Source organism: Drosophila willistoni, chromosome 3R (assembly GCF_018902025.1).
Source record: "Drosophila willistoni isolate 14030-0811.24 chromosome 3R, UCI_dwil_1.1, whole genome shotgun sequence".
Classification (NCBI taxonomy): Eukaryota; Metazoa; Arthropoda; class Insecta; order Diptera; family Drosophilidae; genus Drosophila; species Drosophila willistoni.
This window is the reverse complement of record NC_061086.1, coordinates 28719625-28741065: the sequence shown is the minus strand read 5'-3', so window position 1 is coordinate 28741065 and position 21441 is coordinate 28719625. Positions and strand designations below refer to the sequence as shown.

The window sequence follows — 21441 nt, the reverse complement described above, 5'->3', positions numbered from 1 at the left end:
TTTATGCGAGGTTCAAGAAGGCCACCAGGAAAAAAGAAAAAGATGGGAAACTTTTAAATCATTTTACCAACTTTGTTACACAAAGGACATCTTCTTAGTACGCTTTTTTCAGAAGGGTTTCTCCTTGGATCATTACAAAAAGAAATGCCACAAATTTCTATTTATGTCCCCGATGAACGATGACACCTCAGTAGGATCTTAGTTTAAAAATTTATTCTGCAAAATTCTCTTTTAACTAATCATAAAATTATTGCAGATTGGGGCCGTTAAAACCAGATTCTTTGCATTGAAGTAGTTTATTCGTATTGAAAGTAAATTTAATATGCTTTTAGCTTTGGGATTTTGCAGAATAAAGTTTTGTTCGAAAACTGAAAATTGTATGTCACATGCAAATGCAATTACAATACTTTTCAACAACTCTATCTCTATGTGGAACACATTTTTTGGCCAAAAAATGTCAACTAACTTTATTTTGGATGTTTATTTTTGTTGTTGTCAGTGAAAAGCCAATCGATAGGTGAGCGTGCTTTTTGCCCTTATTTGTTGCTGCCAAGCAGTACGTGAGTGCTCAGTGGGCCCCATCACAACTTTGACGTTTCGACTAATGAAAGTTCTTCCCCCAAGGTAGTGTGTGTTGATGTGTGTAAGTAGCTGCGTCTATGTGTGTGTGTGTTAAATAGATGTCTCTGTCAAGGAGTCATGGTTTAGTTGATATTGGATGGCTTTTGTTGACATAGCGCTGAGCTTGCTCTAGGTGTCATTGCAATAGTGCCAAAAAAAAAGAAACTCACCAATAAAAATGGAAAAAGTGAGTGAGAGTGAGAAAGAGAGAGACAGGAGGTCTAAAAATACTGACCTTAATTGGCCTCTACTCTATTGCAATTTCTATTATTAGAATAATTCAGTAGGAAAGTATTTTATTTTCTCGATCAAACCATCCCAAATGACAAATGTCAATTTACTTTTCTAAGCAACAAGCCAGAATGTGTCAGTTGTTTGCCGTAGACTGGGGAGTACACATTGTAAAAATTAACTAGTAAATTTATTTTAAACTACTCACGACCATAATTTCGATTTTTTTTTACAATGGTGAAGTCCCTGATGTCTCAGCGAGCCACTGAATTGACTAGATTGGCCTTTGGCCAATGGAAGGTTAGTTATTTGGACGCTTATTTTAAAGTATTGCAACATTCTTCGTCTTATTCCGTAGACAGCACATCAGCCCCGCTGCTTGGTCCCTCATAGAAAGTATTCCGATGGAGCCAATCTGAAGGAGGTTTTGGCCAAACAAGTTCCACAAGAGCGAGAGAAGATGATGGGCCTAAAGTGTCTGCATGGCGACAAGAAGCTCGGCGACATTAAACTTTCTAATGTGATGGGTGGCATGCGAGGATTAATGTTGCTTATGTGCGACACATCGTATGTGGACCCCAATAAGGGTATATTTTACCGGGGCATGACGCTCAAGGACGTGGTCAAAGATTTGCCACGCGTCCAGGAGGGCAGCAAGGAGGGAACACCAGAGGGAGCCTTTTGGCTGTTAACAACCGGTAAAATGCCAAACAAAGGTCAAGCCGAAGGACTGACCAAAGAATGGAACAAGCGGGGCAATGTTCCGCGCTATTGCCAGCGCCTTTTGGATTCCATGGATCAACGAATCCATCCCATGGCCCAGCTGTGTGCTGCCAGTTCCTGTTTGGACGCGGAAAGCAAATTCGTTAAGGCCTACAGGAAGGGAGTCAAAAGAGCAAAGTATTGGGAATACATTTATGAGGACGCAATGGATCTGTGCGCCATGATGCCCCCAGTAGCTGCAATCATCTATTGTAATGCATTTAAGGACGGTGCTGGATCTCGAGAGTTAAATCCAAAGGAGGATTGGTCCGGAAACTTTTGTCGCATGTGTGGCTACAAGGACAAGAACTTTATTGACTTGATGCGACTCTATTTTGTCCTGCATGCCGATCACGAAAGTGGAAATGTCTCGGCTCATGCCACCCAGTTGGTGGGATCAGCTTTAAGCAGTCCTTATCTATCATTCTCGGCGGGCATGGCTGGTTTGGCAGGACCTTTGCATGGCCTGGCCAACCAGGAGGTATTGATCTGGTTGCAAGAAATGATCAAGGAAATTGGCGATGATCCCAAAGACGATGAGATAATTACTTATGTGAATGAGACTCTAAAAGGTGGAAAGGTGGTCCCCGGCTACGGGCATGCAGTACTCCGTCAGACTGATCCACGTTTCGAGTTGCAGAACGACTTTGCCATGAAGAATTGCAAGGATGACAAGAATGTGAAATTGGTCACCCGACTGTGGAAACTGATTCCCGAGATATTGAAGAAACTGGGCAAAGTGGCCAATCCGTATCCAAATGTGGACGCCCATTCCGGTGTCCTGTTGCAGCATTATGGCTTGAAGGAGATGCAATACTATACAGTTCTCTTTGGTGTATCTCGGGTCTTGGGCGTAATGGCACAAACCATATGGGCCCGAGCCTTGGGCGCACCCATCGAACGTCCCAAATCCTTTACCTCTGATTTTCTATGCAAATTCCTCCAGGATAAGGGCGATGACAAGAAAGCTGGAGGTGGCAAAAAAAAATGATAACCAGTAATTTTCATTTGCTGTGACTAGTTCAAGTTCGACGGGTCGTTTTTTAACGGCGAACAATTCCTTATTTTATAAATAAATTAGAAAAATTATACATGTTACAAGAAAATTGTAATAACGTTAAATTGCGTGGGTTTCACTTGCATTTGACATTTAGTAATTGGCTTTCTGTCATTAAATCAACATGAAGATGCGGCTTTGATATCTAAATTAACGTTGACTATGGGGATAAACGTCATCCACATACGCTCAAATCTGTATACAGCTGCACCACAAGTTGCCTCAGTGAACATATTAATTATGGCAAACCAAAAATACTTCAACATATGCGCATACTTAATAAACATTCCTTTGATGTCTCGGAATGGGATTTGATGTCAGTTAAACAAAATTAAAGTCGTCGTCTCCCCCATTTTGGCTGAAACTTCAATTTGATACATTTTCTATAGTACATTATAATTTTGCTAATAAATCAGTCTCTCTCGTAATATAATATCAGGCGCTCATAATGCTTAATTAATTTGAAAACTCAACAGGCATTATGCATTGACATTGTTGAATTTGCTCGAATACAATTAGGAAATTAGATCCTATATAAGCTAGATAATTGGCAAATGGAAAACCAATTAAAACTTTTGCATTATTTTCAGTTGCACGTGACTCTCGCTCTCAATCTCTTTTGAATTGCAAATTGACACACATTCACACTAAAGGCGATGCAAAGTTATTTTAATCTATATAAAGTAGATGTATTAGTTTGCTATCCACTCGTCCCACTATCCCACTCCCCTAATACACGAATACCGCATTGTCATCCACTTCAGTTGGTATCATTTATTTGTGCAATATTTATAAAAGCATTTCATCAACTGATTGATTTTTGTTCTAGTATTCCATTGTCATGTGAATTCATTCTATTTTGCTCTCTCCCTACTCTCTCCCATTTGGTTGAATCAATTTTTTTAGGACAGTTTAAATATCAACAGGGCGTATTACTTTTGCATGATTGCACAGAAATCTATTTCACTCAATGTATTCGACTTGTGATTGCTTTCAATTGGAATAAAGCCCAGGAGTTGCTTTAACAATTCGCTGGGGGGGATAAACCAACCAACTGGTTATCCACTTGACAAGTGAGTACTTTCGATAAACTTGCAATATTACAAATTTTTTATTAATGGAAATGCAGGTCCAAGATATAGAGTCCAAACTCAATTGAAAGGCTTAATTAATGCTTTTTATTATTATTATGTTGTAATAGTTTCTCTATAGTGCTCAAGGCCAAAATATTTAAAATTTCCCTATAATAAATGGTAGAAAAATTCAAAGTTTAATGTTAGAATAGAATAGGTATAAGATTTGAGTATCTTTTTCCATGCCTTGCTTAATATTTAAATATATAAGCAGTAAGAATAACTTTCTCATGGTCAAAGTAAACTTTATGACTTTGTTGCACAATGGGGGGAAAACTATTATTATTTTTCTTTTTTTCCAAATTGTCTAGCAGTCCGCCCCGCCTCGTCTTTGGTCCTCCTTCTATCTATCGCTGTTGGATAATGTCTCCCACAGACACTTGTTATTGTTAGAAATAAATAGTCTCTGTCGCAGCTACCAGTGGCAAAGAGAGGGTAAAGGGATATGGTTATTCTTAAGATATGCAAAAAAATATCCAGTTGCATTTCTAATACAAAGAGGAATATATGACATTGTCGCTGTGGCAACAAAATAAAAGTTTTCTTTAGCTCGACGTCGGAAAATTATGATTCTTCCTCTGCTAGACAAATGCAGGAACTAAAACAGGAATAACTGTTAGATCAGAAGGAGCAGCAGATACAGAATATGAATAGAGTTGGAGCTCTTTTCCTGCCTCTCGTTTAATGTCAGAACTCCATGTATATTTGTATATCAGGCCTTGATATACCCTTACTGAAATGAGATTATTAGTTTGTTAAATGGACTCGATATTTTATTTGTCGACAAAACTAAATATCCATCGATTCATGGAACTGATAAATGAGAGTATATAGGAATCGATATTTGCCTTTGCCATTGTCATTGTTTTATTTTGTTTGTTTTTTAATGAAATTTTAACAGATGTCAAACCTAATTAGTCGACTGTGTAATCAATTTCTCATTTGATTAAAACAAAAAAATATAAATATACTTACATATGTGCATAGTTACATACAAATGTGCAGTATGTTTCAATAGCAATTATATAAGCTTGACTTTTTGAGTTTAATTGTTAATGTCATTTGGCAATTGATTTCCATAATTGAAAATGCTTCTGTTGTACTTAGTAATATATTTATTATTTAATTAATATGATGTTAAAGTTGGCAGCTAGCTATCAACACGTGTTCAATTTATTTAACCCTAATAGCGGGTTAATTAAATCCATATGCATTATGTAGCATGCCGAAAATTTACATATATATTTATTTAAACATTCCTCAAAGAACTTTAGTCTTTTAGGGGTGACTAAACTTTGGCATATCCAATTTCACACTGACGCACATAGGAATAAAGGATGTGAAACAAAAATCGCTTGATGCACGCAAACTGGCGAGAAAACCCTGACAAACCTGAAAAGGCATCACAAAGCAACTCCAGCTCGTGTCTGTTTACGACAGGTGGCAGCAGCTCCCAGCAAATGGTAGACTATCCTCCCCTCAACCACCCCCCCATTTCTAACTTTACTATGCTGGCAAAGGACTCTAGCCCTTGGGCCGCTTTCAAGCGAAAGAACAGCAAATGTAATCGCAATTATTTCTACCTAAAGGCGCTTTTAACACATTCCACCACATTCCGGCGAGTAAAAAGGCTATGTGCAAATATTTTTTCAACTAGAGAGGGAAGCAAAAAAACAATGAAAAAGAAAATGCACTCGAAAAAGAGTTGAATGGCTGGAAAAAAATGTAAACTAAATATGTATCTTCAATGGCGGGGAAGAAATTCTCTGGCTTTCAGTTTTGGATTTCTCAGCCAACAAATGAGCAATTTATGGGGATCTTTTGTTAACTTTTCCTCTGAAAAATGTGGCTTTCCATCACTGACAAGGCAAATAACTGAATTGTCGGCCCGTCCATTGTGCTCTCGATGCTCTTATGCTCTCAGCATTATGCATAAATTATTCGAGCTTGTGTCTGGTGTGTGTGTGTGTGTGTAAGTGTATGTGTTAAGTATAGTGATGAAACGCTCGACAAGGCCAATACATCTAATCAGATAATGTTGGCAAGTGATAAACGCTTTGACAGCCTTGATAGACGTGTTGGCATGGCCTTTTGAAAGAATGAAAATCGATGGCCAATCGATGACACATTTGTATTATGCCATAAAAGTGATAAATGCTTGTCTCAGATTTTATGCTCCAAAAACAAACGAAATTTATTTGAGGTACCAATTCGATAGGCTTGACTTCCTTTTTGTAGACATTTAGCTAACAATTCCAGCAGATTATTAGAACAAAGTGTTAGAAGTTGACTAAAATTACTTACATTTGTTAACTAAGTTAGATGCATAAATTATAAGCTTTAAAAAAATCTCAATCATTCTGTCGTAGAAACTGATGATTAATCGTATGAGTAATAAGAAAACTTTGACTTCCATCATGGTTTTTCCATTCCTTGATTTCGATTTCAATATCGTTAAATCGCAGACTAAGTCACATCAGATATTTGCCAAGATTATTCTTCATAAAAGAAATAGAAAAGACGAAAAGCAAAAACCAAGGTTTTTAATTTCAATTTCCGTTGGCTTTTGTGTCATCTTGATTGACAAATTGAAACAAATAGCTGGAGGTAATTCAAATGTCTGATATCTCTTCATGTTGTCCCATCTCCTCCTGGTCCACCATATGGATATTGATTTTCCCAGAGTGAAGTAAGTACATTTTGAGCCAAGCAGTTGATGTTATTTATCAATTTTAGTCATTTAATGCAAAGAATTGCTCATAGTTCTGTTGTCTGTCTGTCTGTTTGTTTTGTGTGTTTATCTGAGCTGCATTATTAATGAAACAAAAGCCTTAGCCCCAGCGGAAGCGAACGAGAGAGAATTGTTGAGAAATAAATGAATTCGTTTCGGTGTGGACAGATGTATCATGTCATAGAAAAGGCAAAAACAATGATAAATTAATTAACTTTCTTTCTCAAAAACAAAAAAAAAAAAGGGCAACACGTGCTAATCCTCATTGTGTATGAGACGTGAACGGAACATAACCAGAATCTTGTTAGGCTAATTAAATCAAGTTAAGGGAATTACGAATTACGTACAGACTTACATAAATTTTGTAAATGCCGCTCTTTAAGTTTAAAGTCACATTAATCTTTCACTGATTAGCCAAGTGGAACGCATAATTCTCGTATACTGGCAAATACAAAAGCCATTCAAAAGATAAGAATAGAGTGAAAAGTAAAGTCTTGGGCCAACACCTTGTCCGTGGCACCGTTGTATAATTACAAGGCCGCACTCGAGCGACAAGCGACAACTGCACTCCTATCAGAAATTAATTCTCTCAAACAATGGCGCCATCCACTGGGGGATAATGACAGCAGACAGGAATCAGAACTTGGCAATCAGGATACCAATTCGTTTCACAAACAATGCCGCACAAAAAAACTTTTGCGCTTGCGTAATAATGTAAGCAAACCGCGGAAGCTGGTAACAAAACCGCCAAACAGAAGTTCGACATGTTTGCCATCGTTTCGGTTAAAGGCGAAATCAAATTTCTAATTAGAATGTCTAACAAAGCCCTCGAACCAGAGTTGTTGAGGAATGGTGTTGACTGCATACACGTACATATACATGGCTGATTGTGTAATTTGATTAAAATTGAATGGGCACAAATGTTGAACCTGCGAAAGAAAACAAAGTTAAAGTTTGGAATCGTCAAACAATTAAGTACAATTGAAACCAAATGTATGTAGTTAATAGGCAGAGTTAAGGAAACCTAAAAAAGAATCAAACTAAAATTCTTAAGGCATTGTCTTTGTTAAATACTAAGGATCAATCAGAACATTATAATGCCAAGCAGTTATAGGCAAATGAATAATAATTATTAATTAATTTGCTTTCCTAAAGCCAAAAAGCTCTCTATTTATTGCGAGGGCACAAAACAGATATGTCTATTCAAAGATTTCAATAGGAAATTTTTCTACTTCTTAATATAATTGGCCTTTAAATTCCCTTTTCAAAAACACAAACTGTTAAAAAATTCAAAAATTCAAGTTCTGTGATTCTCAATCAAAAAGCATAAGTAAAATAAAAGTGGATTAAAATTATTTATATATGAGTATTTCTAACCTACTTCATTTAATTGCTGGCACTTTCAGTTTCGTCTTGTCATATTTTCAAACTAAATATGAAACTTTTCATAGTGTTTTGGCTAAAAAGTTTTGCCGCTCTAATTGCATTTCATACGCCTAGTGAACTTTAAGCCACCTTTTCTTCCTGCACTTTTCCAGCCTACACATTTTAAATAATCTTACTGTATTTCAGATCCGCACTCAAAAACTATGACAGTCGTCCGTCATCACAGACACACACACACACACTTACACACATGACATTTACATTTACACACACTCATATAAGCAGACATATCACATTCAACTATTTGAACAGAAAATGTGCAAACTTTTACAATAAATCACAAATTTTGTTTCACATTACAGACAGAGGCAGAAAAGTTTTTATGTGATTCTTTTCCCATTTTGTTGTTTTTTTTTTTTTGTTTTTTTTTATTTTAATTTTAGTTCAGTTTCTGCCACGCCAAATGGAAATTTGTTTACAATGCTGTTGACGCTGATGCTCTGCTCTGCTCGAAAATTGCTGCCTGCATTTTCGAATTTTGGAGGAAAAACATGCCTCTGGCTCTACACTAGGATACCCAGAGCTACATACATGTATATGTATGCTTTTCCCAGGGCCAAAAGTTTGAATATAAATTGCGCAAAGTTTCCCCTCCCTGCTACCAATGGCTACGAGTGCGTGAAAATGTGGCAAAATGTGTGTTTAGTTGGTTTACTTTAACGTATTTCAGGCCTTAACAAGAAGAGACCAGCTAACAAGTGCAACAGTTATTATAATCCCATTTGACAGGTGTAACACCAAAGCTCATGCAGGCTCCATAAATTGCTTACTTTAGAGCTGCGTTTAATCAGTTATTAAATTGTTTGCTTGGAGAAAATTCGTCAGGCTTACAGTCAAATGCACATGGCACTTCTGGCTGAAGGTAGAAAAGTATTCTCCCAGTCCAGACCCTCGCGCCATACGTATCCAACTGGCTCTAACTACGACTACATCTAACAATCCATTGAGCACATTGTGTGCGTTCAGCTATAACACAAACAACATTGCTAAAGCCAGATGGAAGTGGAGCAGACGTCTGCACTGAGAGTACAGTGGAACTGCCGTAGGTTAGATTTAAAATGCTAATGCTAAATATGGGCGAAAAAAAATCATGGAGATTACCTTTAAGGACTTAAGGAAGAAAAAACGAATCCATTATTATTAGTAAAATTATTATTATAATGCCAACCAATTCGAAGTCAGGCGTTAACCCTTTTCTATTTGAATCTTATTAAGAGTTAAATGATATTCTACTTAATTAGTTGTCTTTTTCTTTGCATTGCACTAAAAGTTCAGAAATCTTTTGATTCCACTGCTGGATGTTCAGTCGATGGCTTCATTGCCTCGGTGGGAGCAATCAAAGTCCGTGACGAATGAACGATTTAACGATTATGGCGATAAAGAGATTTATCGATGAACAAATCAACTGAAACAATACATATACATACATACACGCACACACACAAAGCCATACAAACACACACAAAACACTTCTAGCCGCGCCTTTAGAGACTTCCTTCCGCTTTTATGCGCGTGCCAAAAAAAAATAGAAGAAGACCCTGAAAATGGTGGGCGAAAGGCGTATAGGATGCGAGGGGCGTGGCTAGCCAGCAGCATTCGCGTGTGTTTTATTGAGCACTTCATTGAGCGCTCACTTGAACGGTATATGGCGACGATTAAAATCGATTAAGTCCATTCAAAGCATAAATCAGCGAAGGGAAGCCAATTCAATCTTTTTGTATGTATCTGTATCTGCCAGTTGAAGGTCAGTTGGCCATTGCCAGTGATGAATGGGCCAAGTTAACAAATATTTATGCCATCTAAAAGTACTTACCACAAATATAGAGTGCTTTAAATGGCTGCAGAGTGGTTGTATCCATCTTTGAATAGTGTCAAACTTGTCCCATTTATCATTTTCGTATGTTTGATGATGATGATTTTCATCCCCAAAGAGAAAGCCGCCGAGCAACGTAAGCAACTACCACCAGCAACTGAAACAAAATGCAATCCATGGATAACTGGTAGCTTAAATGCAAATATTTTATTTATATCTGTATCAAAAGTTGTTTATTGTTTTACAATATGCATACATTCATTCAGAACTGTTGCACAAGTGCAATCACAAAAGTATCCTTTATGAATTTCGGTCGAAACTCTTTGTGGAGTATATTTCTAGGTAAGTAAACAAAAGGCTGTCACAAACAGAGTGTAAATGCGAAATGTTTCTCTTATTGGCCATAACTTGAAGTTGAATTACATGAATGGTCAAAGCATCGATTTTATTGGCAACAGTTCAAGGATAGTAAAAATAACCTCAGATTAAAGCTCTCTTCATTTATTATTCTTTTACAAAAAAGTAATTCTCATGCATACTTTAAGACTTAAATTGTAGATACAATTATCAGCACTATAAGTAGAGTAAGTAGAAGAAACGATGCTCGTTTGCCAGCTTGTTGCATTTGCCATGCGACTTACTGCAGATGCCATTGGCACATCTCGCTCTATGGCCCATAAATATTCATAGCAACTAATCGGTTTATGGCTGCCTTGGCATAATCGTATGCAATTCGCACGTCTTCAGACCATGCAGTTGGATTTTCCATTTCTTTATTTAATATGCTTCTAGTCAAGTTTGATTCTCATATATGTAGCCATTTGCTTGAGCCACGAACAGTGGAGAAAAGTTTCTCCATCTTACAGTTCAATGCGATCTAATTAACTTTTATCATTTGGTTTCAATTAGTCGGTAATTAAGCAACTGTATGGTTTAGTAATATGTCGAGTATTTTAGACACAAAAATAAAAGAAAAAAAGTCAGTTTTTTTGCCACTCACTTTTTTCTTTCTTTGAAATCTTCTTGTCTTTAACATATTAATAATTTGCTTAAAATGCCAAAATAAAAAAAGGTGAAGGCACTTCAAACGCTTTCCGCGTTGGATACGATGTAGCTCTGTTGCCCGGGTAATAAAATATTTGTCGAGCGCCATTTACAAAGTCATTTTCAAGCTCAATGTACTTTGAAAATAATGCTTACCATCTGCCTTTCACCTGTACTCCAACCGCCTTAGACTAAGTCCTAGCCAGGCGAGTCCTTGGGCCCTTATAGAGGAGCTAGTAGCTGTTGTTCTAGTTTTTATTGCTCTCGCATGCCATTTTATGGTCTCGTTTTAGCTTGTTTTTCTTTTTTCTCTGCCCAGGTGTGGGCGTGGCCGTACGCTCTTTGAGGCGTTAGCATCGGCTTTTGTCGTTTGCCTTGCGAAACACGTGCTTTCATTTAAAATGTCATAAATATGTCGCGTATGGGCCCCAGCATTTTCTTGCCGCAAAGAAACACTTTTCTCTAACCAGCTTCTGTTTTTTTTTTGTTTTTTTCTTTCCCTTTTGTTTCTTGACATTTTTGCCAAAGCATTCGTATATGTATAACTTATATTGCATTTTTATTGAATATTTTTCATTGTTTCAAGATTTACCAAGCGTGACCAAAATGCGAAAAGAGTCACCAAAAAGGCTAAAAAATTGTAAAGGATTTTCTAGATGCGCATATATATTGATTCAGGCCATATAAGAATCGAATTCTAGGGGGTTATCGAAAGGAATCTAGAGCTGCTGCAATGAAAAATGTATCACATATATACATTTTGTCCTTCCATCAACTTTTAACCCCGAGATAATCGACAAGAAAATTTAAAAATAGTAAAAGAAAAGTTTAATAACATAAACCTGGACTTTATCCAAAAGTCTATTATATGTTTTCGTGGCTAATTTTAGCTTTATTACCACAATTTTAAGGACCAATTTTTCGCACTTCTCGGAGATTGATTAAACCAGTGTTGAAATTTTCAAATTTCAGCAACACCTGCGACTTGAAATCGTTTTGTGCGGGCAAAGTAAGCTGAAGAGAGATGCGAAAAATAATTGTGCCTGGGGCTTGTACTGACCCGTGGAGCTGCCTGCGGTTTTGTGGGCTCTTTGGCTGGCACTCATGATGTTGGAGCTGGTTTTTAGCTATCCTCTTTATGTCTGCCTTTTGTCGCCGGGCATTGTTTTTGCTGCTTGACCATTGTTTAGTTTTGCATCCGTCAACAATGTTTGCTCTCTCCTTGGCCAAAAGCCATTGTTTTCATGGTGAAAATTCTTTCATTTCTTTTTTTTTTTTTTTTGGTTTGCTTTGTTGTGTTTCTGTTACTCTTTGGGGTAAATGTTGGCACGCTTTTTCCACTAGCGTGGCGAAAACGAAGCCTTTGACGTGGTCGATGTGGCTTTTAGCCATAGGCAAAGGCGAAGATACAACTTCATTATGAGTTTATTACACACACAGAGACTCCTTGGCAGGAAAGAGAACAATTCAGCTAAGAAAATTAACGCCCATGTTGAGATTATTTCTAACTTAATGTCGTCGTCTGGTCCCAGACTTGGCCTCAGCCCCTCCGTCTTTAATCACGGGTTTCCCTTTCGTGGCATTGTGTCTAGTGAAATTGAGTCTCAGACTCATCCCTCTCCTTAGGCAGGAGGCAGTGAGGCCGCGTAGTTTGCATTAATTTCACGTTAATTTTACGCGATAATAGTCGAGAGTCGGACGCTTCCATATTGTTTTAATGGCAAGATAAAATGTTCTTAATGGCATCTATTACAGATTTTATTTATGCACTTGAAAATCACATTAAACGTAATTATATTGGAAAGTTCCATGTAAAAGGAATTTGCCACAAACAAAAAATACAAAATGGAATTCATTCCTTTGCGTATAATCAATTTTCAATGACCAGAGTCAATTCGAGGAAATTCCATTTTATGGCCATTGTTACTAAAAAATTCATTCATTCCATTTGCTTTCATGAATTTTAAAATTTACTTAACATAATGTGCAAATAAAGGCTTCAATATCCACTTCATCATAGAGATTTTATAATGCCAAATGCAAGGGGATGAAAAAATTCAGAAAATATTGATATCCTTCGGAATGTTAACTCCAAACCTATCAATCTTATCTTAAGGATAAGTTATATTATATTTTTAAAGCAAATTTATTTCAAACTTCTTTCATAAACGAACTAATTGCTTAATTATTGTAGCTTAAAGTTAATAATGACCAACTGATCTGTTGTTTCCTATCTGAAAGTAAGATAATCTGTAAAACTGGTTAAAAAGTTAAGCATGAAACATTTACCCCTTTGAAATGTAATCAATATTTCTGTGAACATTGACTATTATTAACTAGAGGAATTCCTTTGAAAAGTTCTGCTGACTCACAGGGAGTTTTCAAGCATGACTAGGCAAAAGCGTAGAGGATTGAAATTTGGGCAAATCCAAAGTTAGCTTGGCCCTTTTCATTATGTTTATTTGCTGCACACAACTAAATGTCGCCGGCATGGCCAAAGCCAAGGGACGTCCGTGCAGGGGAAAGGACACGACTACTACTATGTAGACCTTCAGTGAATTCTAATTATTCATTGTCGACGCGCCGCTCACGCTGACAGCAAAAACAATGCACGCACTCAACTGTGAAAACTGCAACAATGCGCCGCATTCCACACCCAGACAGAGATGGAGTGGGACAGCAAATGAAAGGGATAAAACGGGAGGGAGACATTGGAGTTGGAGTAGGGATAAAGAGAACACGAGAAATATGTTGGGGAAGAGTGGAGACGCACAAAAATAAAAAAAAAAGTAAAAGCTTTGGGGCAAGGATTTTGTTCATGGGAAGGCAACATTTTTTACAATTTTCTAGTCGTTATTTACCCATTGTTTTCCATTGTTGTCATTGTGGCAAATGCAGATACAAATGTATCTGTAGTTGTATCTGTATTTGTATTTGTTTCTGTTTGTTATGGCAGCAATTTGCAGCATTTAGCCCAAGTCCATTTAACTTTAATGCACTTGTCCATTGAAGTTACGGCAATATATTCGCTCCATTGGCAACAATCAGTAAAGTACTTACATATGTATTTCACTTGCCAGATAAGTTACAAGATTATCAATTCACAATCAATCAATTAGCCAATACTTGACTTGTAATAGTATACAAAGACGCTGAACATAGATCAGTTCCCAACACCAAAAATTAAATTGTTAAACCGTTTACACATTCGAAGAATTTAAGCATTCTACAATTTTGAAAAAAATACTTCGGTCTAATAATTTTCTTGTGACTTCGACATTTCCCTTTTGACCCTAAAGGCTGTGATTAGGTCAGCATCGTTAGAGGCAATTACAAACATTTGGCACTGGCCAACAAACAATTAATGAAATTTATTTATTTTGGCTTCAAGCCAAAAGTTGATGTCCAATGCTAAGCTTTCATTTTTATGTCACTTTGGGGTGAAGTAAGCAATTGCTTTCTAATTTTTCATCATAATTGTTTAAAAAATTCGATGTAAAAACAACAAAATTTTGGTTTTAATTCATGTGTAAGTTTTAGGCATTTAAGTTGATGGCGTTTCCGTGTTAACCATGGCTGTTCCTATCTTTTGTTTTGCTGTTTAGATGCATACTGTTGATGGTACCGCTGTTTAACAGACGAGTGCAGTCAAAATCCCAGTAGTTCCTTGTACGTGGAGTTCCATTGAATGACAAAAGAGACCAACCATGGCCAGCAGTAATGGAGTCGTTGTGAATACAACATCGCCCATGGTCGGTCGTCGTTTGCATCGCGATGTGAATCGTCTAATGGCCTCGGCTCATCGTACCACAGTTGATGATGATATGGTTAATTTGAATGTACTCTTCGAGGGACCGATGGGTACTGCCTATTCGGGTGGCGTTTGGAATGTGAGTGTGGTCATGCCACAGGACTATCCCTTGAAGTCTCCACGTGTGCGTTTCGTTACCAAGATATTGCATCCAAATATTGACTTTACTACAGGTCTAGTATGCATGAATGTATTTAAGCAGGCCTGGTCGCCTAGCTATGATCTAGTTAACATATTTGATACGTTTCTGCCTCAATTATTGCGAAATCCGAATCCTAACGACCCATTAAACTATCGTGCTGCCGCAATGATGAAACGCTCTGAGCATGCCTTTTATGAACAAGTCATTGTGTGTCTCAAGATGTATGCTCTGCCCAGTGTTATGCCCAATCGGGCCCAGAATGGAGATGAACTGGAGAAACGTTCATCGGATCTAAGTTTATCAGACCTCCTGTCCGATCATGATGAATGAAAGTTGGCCAAGTTGGCCTCTTTGTTATGTATTTTTCATCTTTTATCTCCTCCGTTTATATATATATATATTTTTTTTTGGAAATTGCGTACAAGGGCATAGTGAAAATGTTTGTGAAATAAAAACGAAACAATTGGAATTTAATCATCGACTCTTATTGACCATGACCATGTTGCGTTCTATTTTAAATCAATTGAACACGTTGTGGCCAAAATTCAAAATTTCTATTGGCCAGGCAGCTTGAATTGGTGCGCTCATGTGGAAATAACAATTTAATTGTGATAATTGTGCCTCGACAGGCAGCACAGACAATTGCATTTGATGGGGAAAAACGATGAGTGAAGGACGATGCCGTTGTCATGGAAAAAGTGAGTTGGAGTGAGATGAAGATAGTTCTTGAGTTATTGAAAGATAAACATTTGATGAATCAGATTACGACATGGTTCATTGACTCTCTTATCTTTTAGATGACAAACAAATAAATTCCAAATCATTTATCTGCGTTTAATTTGTAACACGAGACAAGTAGGCAGATACATTCATTTATAGCCATAGTAAACTGATTGTTGAAGTACATTGAAACAAGGAAACAGCAATAGAGGGTGTCCAGTCGATAAACTTCATTTAAAGTTTAAAGAAGAAATATAAGTACCTATTAAAATTTAAGTATCAAATCTTTTTAAGTTTTCTTTCACTTCCATTAGATACTATTTTCCTAGTCCTTTTGCCAAAGGAACAGCAGAAATTATAAAGGCAATTAGCCAAACGGTTAAAATCCTTGCCAATTTCGTCTCAATTATTGCATTTTAAAGCTGTCTGCAATCTCGAATTGTATTTTGTGTGGTAAAATTACTGCCGATTTCAATTTCCTTAGCCAATCAATACCAAAAAAAAAAAAAAAAAAAAAGAGGAAAATGAATGAAAAAGGCGATAATTCTGCTTGCTGACAAAATGAATTCGTCTGCCTGCCGAAATTGGTTTAATGCTGGCTATAAAAGTAGAATGGGCAATGGGAATTGTGCCACCTTTTTTTTGGTTTGTTGTTTCTTTTTTTTTCGTTCTGTGCCAATGCCAAATGTGAGTGGAGCATTGCCACTGTGCACTCTTCCAGACAGTTGAGCAGACAGAACCGAATTGAACAGAATCCAGACAACCAGAGGAGACTGGGAATTGGAAGATAGTGAGGCAAATTGTTAGAGCATGGAGGAGGCAATGGAAATGCGAGTGGCATCGTACTACCAAATTAGAATTTTTCTTTTGTGGCCCCACAAAATTTGTATGGAAAGAATCGTCGTTGACTTTCAATGACTTTATCTGTATCAGGGATTTCGATAAAGAAATGATGCCATTAGATGAGCATTCGATTGTAAGTAAAAGTGCACAAATAATGTCTGAGAATTGTTAAAAATTATATTGAGCAAACAGTGTTAGCCAATGCACTTGGCCAAATAGAAGAAAAGACAATTCGCGAGTGAGTTCAGTTTAGTATGAAATGCTTTATAAAGATAACAAAAAGAAAAACAAAACTAATTTCACTATATAAATCTTTGAATTTTAGATAAAGGATGTGAATTTTTAATTTTGTTTATGCCATTCAATGAAAAGTTTTTTACTTTTGGCCTTAAACAATGGTTCAGGAATTTCCTCCTGAAGAATATTAACCATGTTTCTTTTCAAAATACTATTTCCGTTTCCACCAACAGCTGAAAACCAGCTTCAAACATTTGCATCAAATCAAAAATTTTCGTAGACAGAACAAAAATAGATCATTTGTATGCCAATGGCCTGGCTTCCAAACTTGGAAGTAGACAAATATTTGTTAAGACATTAGAATATAAACCCCTAGAAATGAAGGACAAAGTTGAAGCTCCGTTTGGCAGCTGCTCTAAGACGTTTGTCTCATTTGGGAGAAAAGTTGAAATCATTTGCACGCTTCGCTTGCATTTTGTCTCTGCTCCGCTTTGCGTTAATTTATTCAAGTAAATTAACTCGGCTTTCGATGGGCCGTCGCAGGCGACTATACATACATATAGAGAGAAGAAAAGGGGCAGGAGTTGCTGTGGTTACATAGGAGTAAAGTGGCAGGTTCTACTCATTAGCATATTCTAATTAATTTATATTATTCCAAAAACTGCACCGAACTTAATTGCTATGGCCACTTAGTTAATGAAATTGAGGCAAGTGAAGAAAAACCAAAGGCAGAAATTATTTAAGATGAAACAGAAATGAGGAGAGAAAAAATAATAATACTTTAGTAGTTCATGTAGTTTCAACAACTGTCGCCCAGGATGCCAACATCTTTTTGAGATTACATAACATGCTAAGGATCTTCGCGTGGGTAACTCTATGGGTGGGTTTTCTGTGGTTGCTGTGCGGTGTTGAGTAGTGCGGAGGAGTGTGGTACGGTGAAGTGTTGTGGGGTGGTTGTGCGTGCCTTTCATTAAGAAACAGCAAAAGCAGCTAGTTGAAGAGTTTTGTTGCTGTTGTTGGCAAACAATTTTAGTTACTGTAACTCTCAGGACTTCAGGACTCCGGGAGTGAGGCCTTCTGAGTTCGAGTTAGTTATGACTGCCAACTTTCAGGCACACAATTTGCATTTGGCCAAAAAAAAAAAAAAAAAGGAAGAAAACTTTTGGTTTGAGTGTTTGTAAGTTATTTCTGTCTCTGGTTTCCTCATTTTCTTTCCATTTCCCTGTTGCTGTTGTTGTTATTGTTACAGTTGACACATGTTTTTTCTTTTGGCACTTCTTGGTCTTTCAATGGGGAGTCCTTATGTCCTTGGCTCTGCATTTGACACAATGCGGTCTTAGCCCGGCCCTACAGCTAATTTATGCCAAACAGTTATTCTTGTATACGAAACGAATTCCAAGCACCTTTACCTTTGTGTGTGGCCCGCATAAATGTCTTCTCTAGTTAATAACACAGCTCTGGCAATCGCCATCCTCCACCATCACCATCATCATCATCATTGTCATCCCATCTCTGTCCCCATCTTTCCGGCCTATCAGCCCTGTAGAACATATTCTCAGGTTTCTCCACTTAATGGTCCCTCTGTCTGTGTGGTTCCACTTGAAAGTTATCCTCAGGTTGCTGCTGATTTCTCGTGACCATTGTTTGCCTAGACAATTGTGACTTGGCTTGCCTTGTTTGGGTGTGGCTTGGAATGTGCATCCTCAGCCATTGACTCAGCCTCATCCTGTAGAAAGGTTGCCAAACAATGCAGGTGGTTCAATTACCAAGCCGTTTTACAGCATGTTTAGATGACAACGTTTGTTGTCCTTCCTTCTGCTGGTTGGCAAAGTACATAAAACGACTCACTTTGCTTGGTATGGTAAAATGCCAATAAAAGAACAATAGACTCAAGGGTTATTTTTAAACGTACATATATAAAGTTTGCACGAACTTGTTCATATAAAAATGGCAGCCCATTTTGTTTATCTAAAAATAACATTTTGAGGTCCATACACCTAAATTATCAAGAACGTGCCAATTTCTTAAGTTCATAAACTTAAATTCAGGTAAGTTCCATCTGAAGAGTTTCGCCAAGAATTGAACTCATTTGGATATCCAATTCTAGACTTTAGTTCCTGGTGATTATCTGGTGCTCGATTACATTCCCAGCTAAATGAGTTGACGTTTAATTTTCTACTTGCTTGTAAGCCCAATCCAGATTCATTTGGGTAAGTCTCTCTCAATTTAAATTGTCCCCATCAGATTCTAGAATGTAGACAAATCTAGCATACTAACAGAGGATGTGATTTCCAAAATAATTGCTTCAAAAAAGAAAAAATGAAAAAATTGTGAAAAATCGAAACAGTATCCGTTCAGTACTTGCGGCGACCTTGAACGAATCAGCAAACAGGCGAATCGAGTTGAACCACACAAAAAACGAAACAAAACCAGACCAAACCGATGAGAGTTCCACTTGCGCAATACCACAGTTTCCATTCAAATTGCTGGACATTAAGCGGATGTCGATAAATGAGATTGACAATGACAAACATGAAATCGAATGCAGAGTAAGGTTAACGCAAAGATGAAAAAGAATGCCAAGTTGAGTCAATAAAAATCGCTCCAAAATAAAATCGTGCTGAGGTCAAATGGCAAACAGCAAGCAAATGGCAAAAAAAAAAGGCAGAAAACAAAAAAAAAATAAAAGAAGAAAATCCTTAAACCAATGCCAAACGAAACTGTAGAGCGAGTAAGAGACGGGGCAGAGATTGAGTGACAGCTGGAACCTCTGGGTTAACAGATGGCAGAACATTTACGGTCACGGGTGGCACATGTGTCAACCAGAGGATGATTGGAGAGAAAGGGAATCCAACTGCCAACTGAAAATGACCAAATGTCAAGTGCACCAAGAGCAGATACCCCGCTCACATCCCTTAAACAGTAGCGGAGTCCAATATCCATCTAATACGAAAGGGGTTTAATTACACTTTAATTAGTCCTTATAAACAATAGTGATCGTAGTTTATCTCTTTCGGATGTTTTTTTGGGAAAACTAGTCTTTTAGTACTTCTTCTTTATTGGGAAGTTCCGCCACTGTCTTCACATCATCATGCTAAATCCCATAAGTTTGTTTGAACGAGAATTAAAGATACCCACTCCCCGCCCAACTAAACCAAACGAAGATGAAGGATTTGACTATGTATTCTGTATTTTGGAATAGCTGGCCACTTTTGGATGAATTGAATTTCAGTAAACATTGGCTACAAAGGGGACCTCTGTGCTCCAATCCAAACTGAGAATGGAGGTGGAACAGCGACTTTAGCATGTACCATTTGCATAAATCAAATTTGAATATGCATCGCTGCCTGCCACTGGCAAGCTGGCTAGGATTCTGGCCAGAGAGACAGCTAGAAAGTTGGAATGGTGGTACTACACAAACAGCATCTGCCGACTTCAACACCCGAAAGCATCTCTCATCAACCACACACACACACACACACTAACACCACGCACCCACCATATATACATACATATGCTCAACCAGGCAGCTAGATAAACACGTAAACAAAGCTTCATGGAGCGGTGTGTCGGGAAAGCGGAGGTTCCTCTAGGTACTCGGTTGGTTGCCATGTAATTGCAGCCATAGATGTACCTGTATCTATGCGTTTGGCTGTGTGTAGGCGCTCTCCCGAAAAACGCAATGGGGAATAAGCACGCATCCGAAATTACGCACGCTCGCCCACAACACAAACAGAGAAGCTGTGCTGTAAAGCAGCAAACAACCGGAAACGGAAACACACCAGACAAAATATATTTCGCATTTTTCATGCTTGAATATATAAAAAAAAAAATAAACAGGAAATTGTCACAGCGATTATATTAACAGCTACGCATCGATTGACCTGAAAACAATTATTTATTCTACAATTTTCTTTATTTATTATCACTTTCGTTTGATTTTGGTTGAGAAATTTCTGTTATTGCATTTGTTTTAGACAAAAAGCGTTTATTTTTTGTGGGAACATGCTAATTTTCTGTATTATCTATTCAATTATATTACCTATTTGAAATAGCTAATTGAAAATAATGTTTGTTTCAAATCCTTTAACGTAGCTGATATAGACAGCATAGTCGAAAGTTATTTACATAAAAGTAAGTTAATGGAAATAGTCGATTTTTTAAACAATCTTTATGTTTAGATTAACGAAAAAGACCAATTTTATGTACCAAATTATATACCCATTACATCTTAAAATAAAATTGAAGTATAATAAGTTGTGTGCATTGCTTCTAGGATTCACAATTGTTCACCTTTGACAATGGATTTCACCAATCAATTTCATACTGTGATTTCTGTCATTCTTATCCTTGTCCTAAACGCGAAAAGTGGCTTTCAGAAAACGATTGCTGAACTTTTGTCTGTTGTCTCCAAGTCGTCTCTCCTCTGTGATTTCTTTTACCTAGAGTTTCTTGCACATTAGTTGGAAAGTTTTACATGCAGCTAATTTACGATGCACATTCCACCGACATTCGCATTTGAAGTGCATTAACGCCTTGTTTATGGGTGAAGGTGTGGCTCACGCCCACTTGTCACCATTGCCTATTCCCTCTATGCCATGTGTGAAAATGAAATAATAAATTTGCCTTAGAAAAAGGCGAAAACCTTTTACAAATATACAATGTTAAACTTAATGTTAGTGGCACGACATGTACTTACTCGATGTATGTATGTAACTAGTGTGTGTGAAGAGTTTTAAAATTTTCATACAACTTTGACTTGATTAAGATAGTTAGTTACTTGCTCATTTTTGTGGTTTCATGTCTTTGGTGACAGCGAGTTACCTGTGACACAGGTTAAAACGAAATTA

At 37.3% G+C, this 21441-nt stretch overlaps 3 protein-coding genes across 4 annotated transcripts in view; all 3 read left to right on the top strand.

Moving 5' to 3' along the window:
• Window positions 1-21441, top strand: part of LOC6647296 (verprolin) — a 98201-nt gene that overhangs the window by 20322 nt on the left and 56438 nt on the right. The window lies entirely within an intron of this gene.
• On the top strand, window positions 979-2736 carry LOC6647237 (probable citrate synthase, mitochondrial). Its single transcript, XM_002069486.4, has 2 exons — window positions 979-1152; window positions 1211-2736. Exons 1-2 carry the CDS (start codon window positions 1087-1089, stop codon window positions 2603-2605), a joined length of 1461 nt encoding a protein of 486 aa, XP_002069522.1. The 5' UTR covers window positions 979-1086; the 3' UTR covers window positions 2606-2736.
• LOC6647238 (ubiquitin-conjugating enzyme E2 4) lies at window positions 14270-15265 on the top strand. Its single transcript, XM_002069487.4, has 2 exons — window positions 14270-14367; window positions 14444-15265. The coding sequence occupies exon 2, from the start codon at window positions 14546-14548 to the stop codon at window positions 15119-15121; it is 576 nt and encodes a 191-aa protein (XP_002069523.1). The 5' UTR covers window positions 14270-14367; window positions 14444-14545; the 3' UTR covers window positions 15122-15265.

Coding starts and splice junctions, on each gene's coding strand:
- LOC6647237 (XM_002069486.4), top strand. CDS start 1,087: ATGGTGAAGTCCCTGATGTCTCAGCGAGCCACTGAATTGACTAGATTG. Junction 1,153..1,210: donor TGGCCTTTGGCCAATGGAAG/GTTAGTTATTTG, acceptor CTTATTCCGTAG/ACAGCACATCAGCCCCGCTG.
- LOC6647238 (XM_002069487.4), top strand. CDS start 14,546: ATGGCCAGCAGTAATGGAGTCGTTGTGAATACAACATCGCCCATGGTC.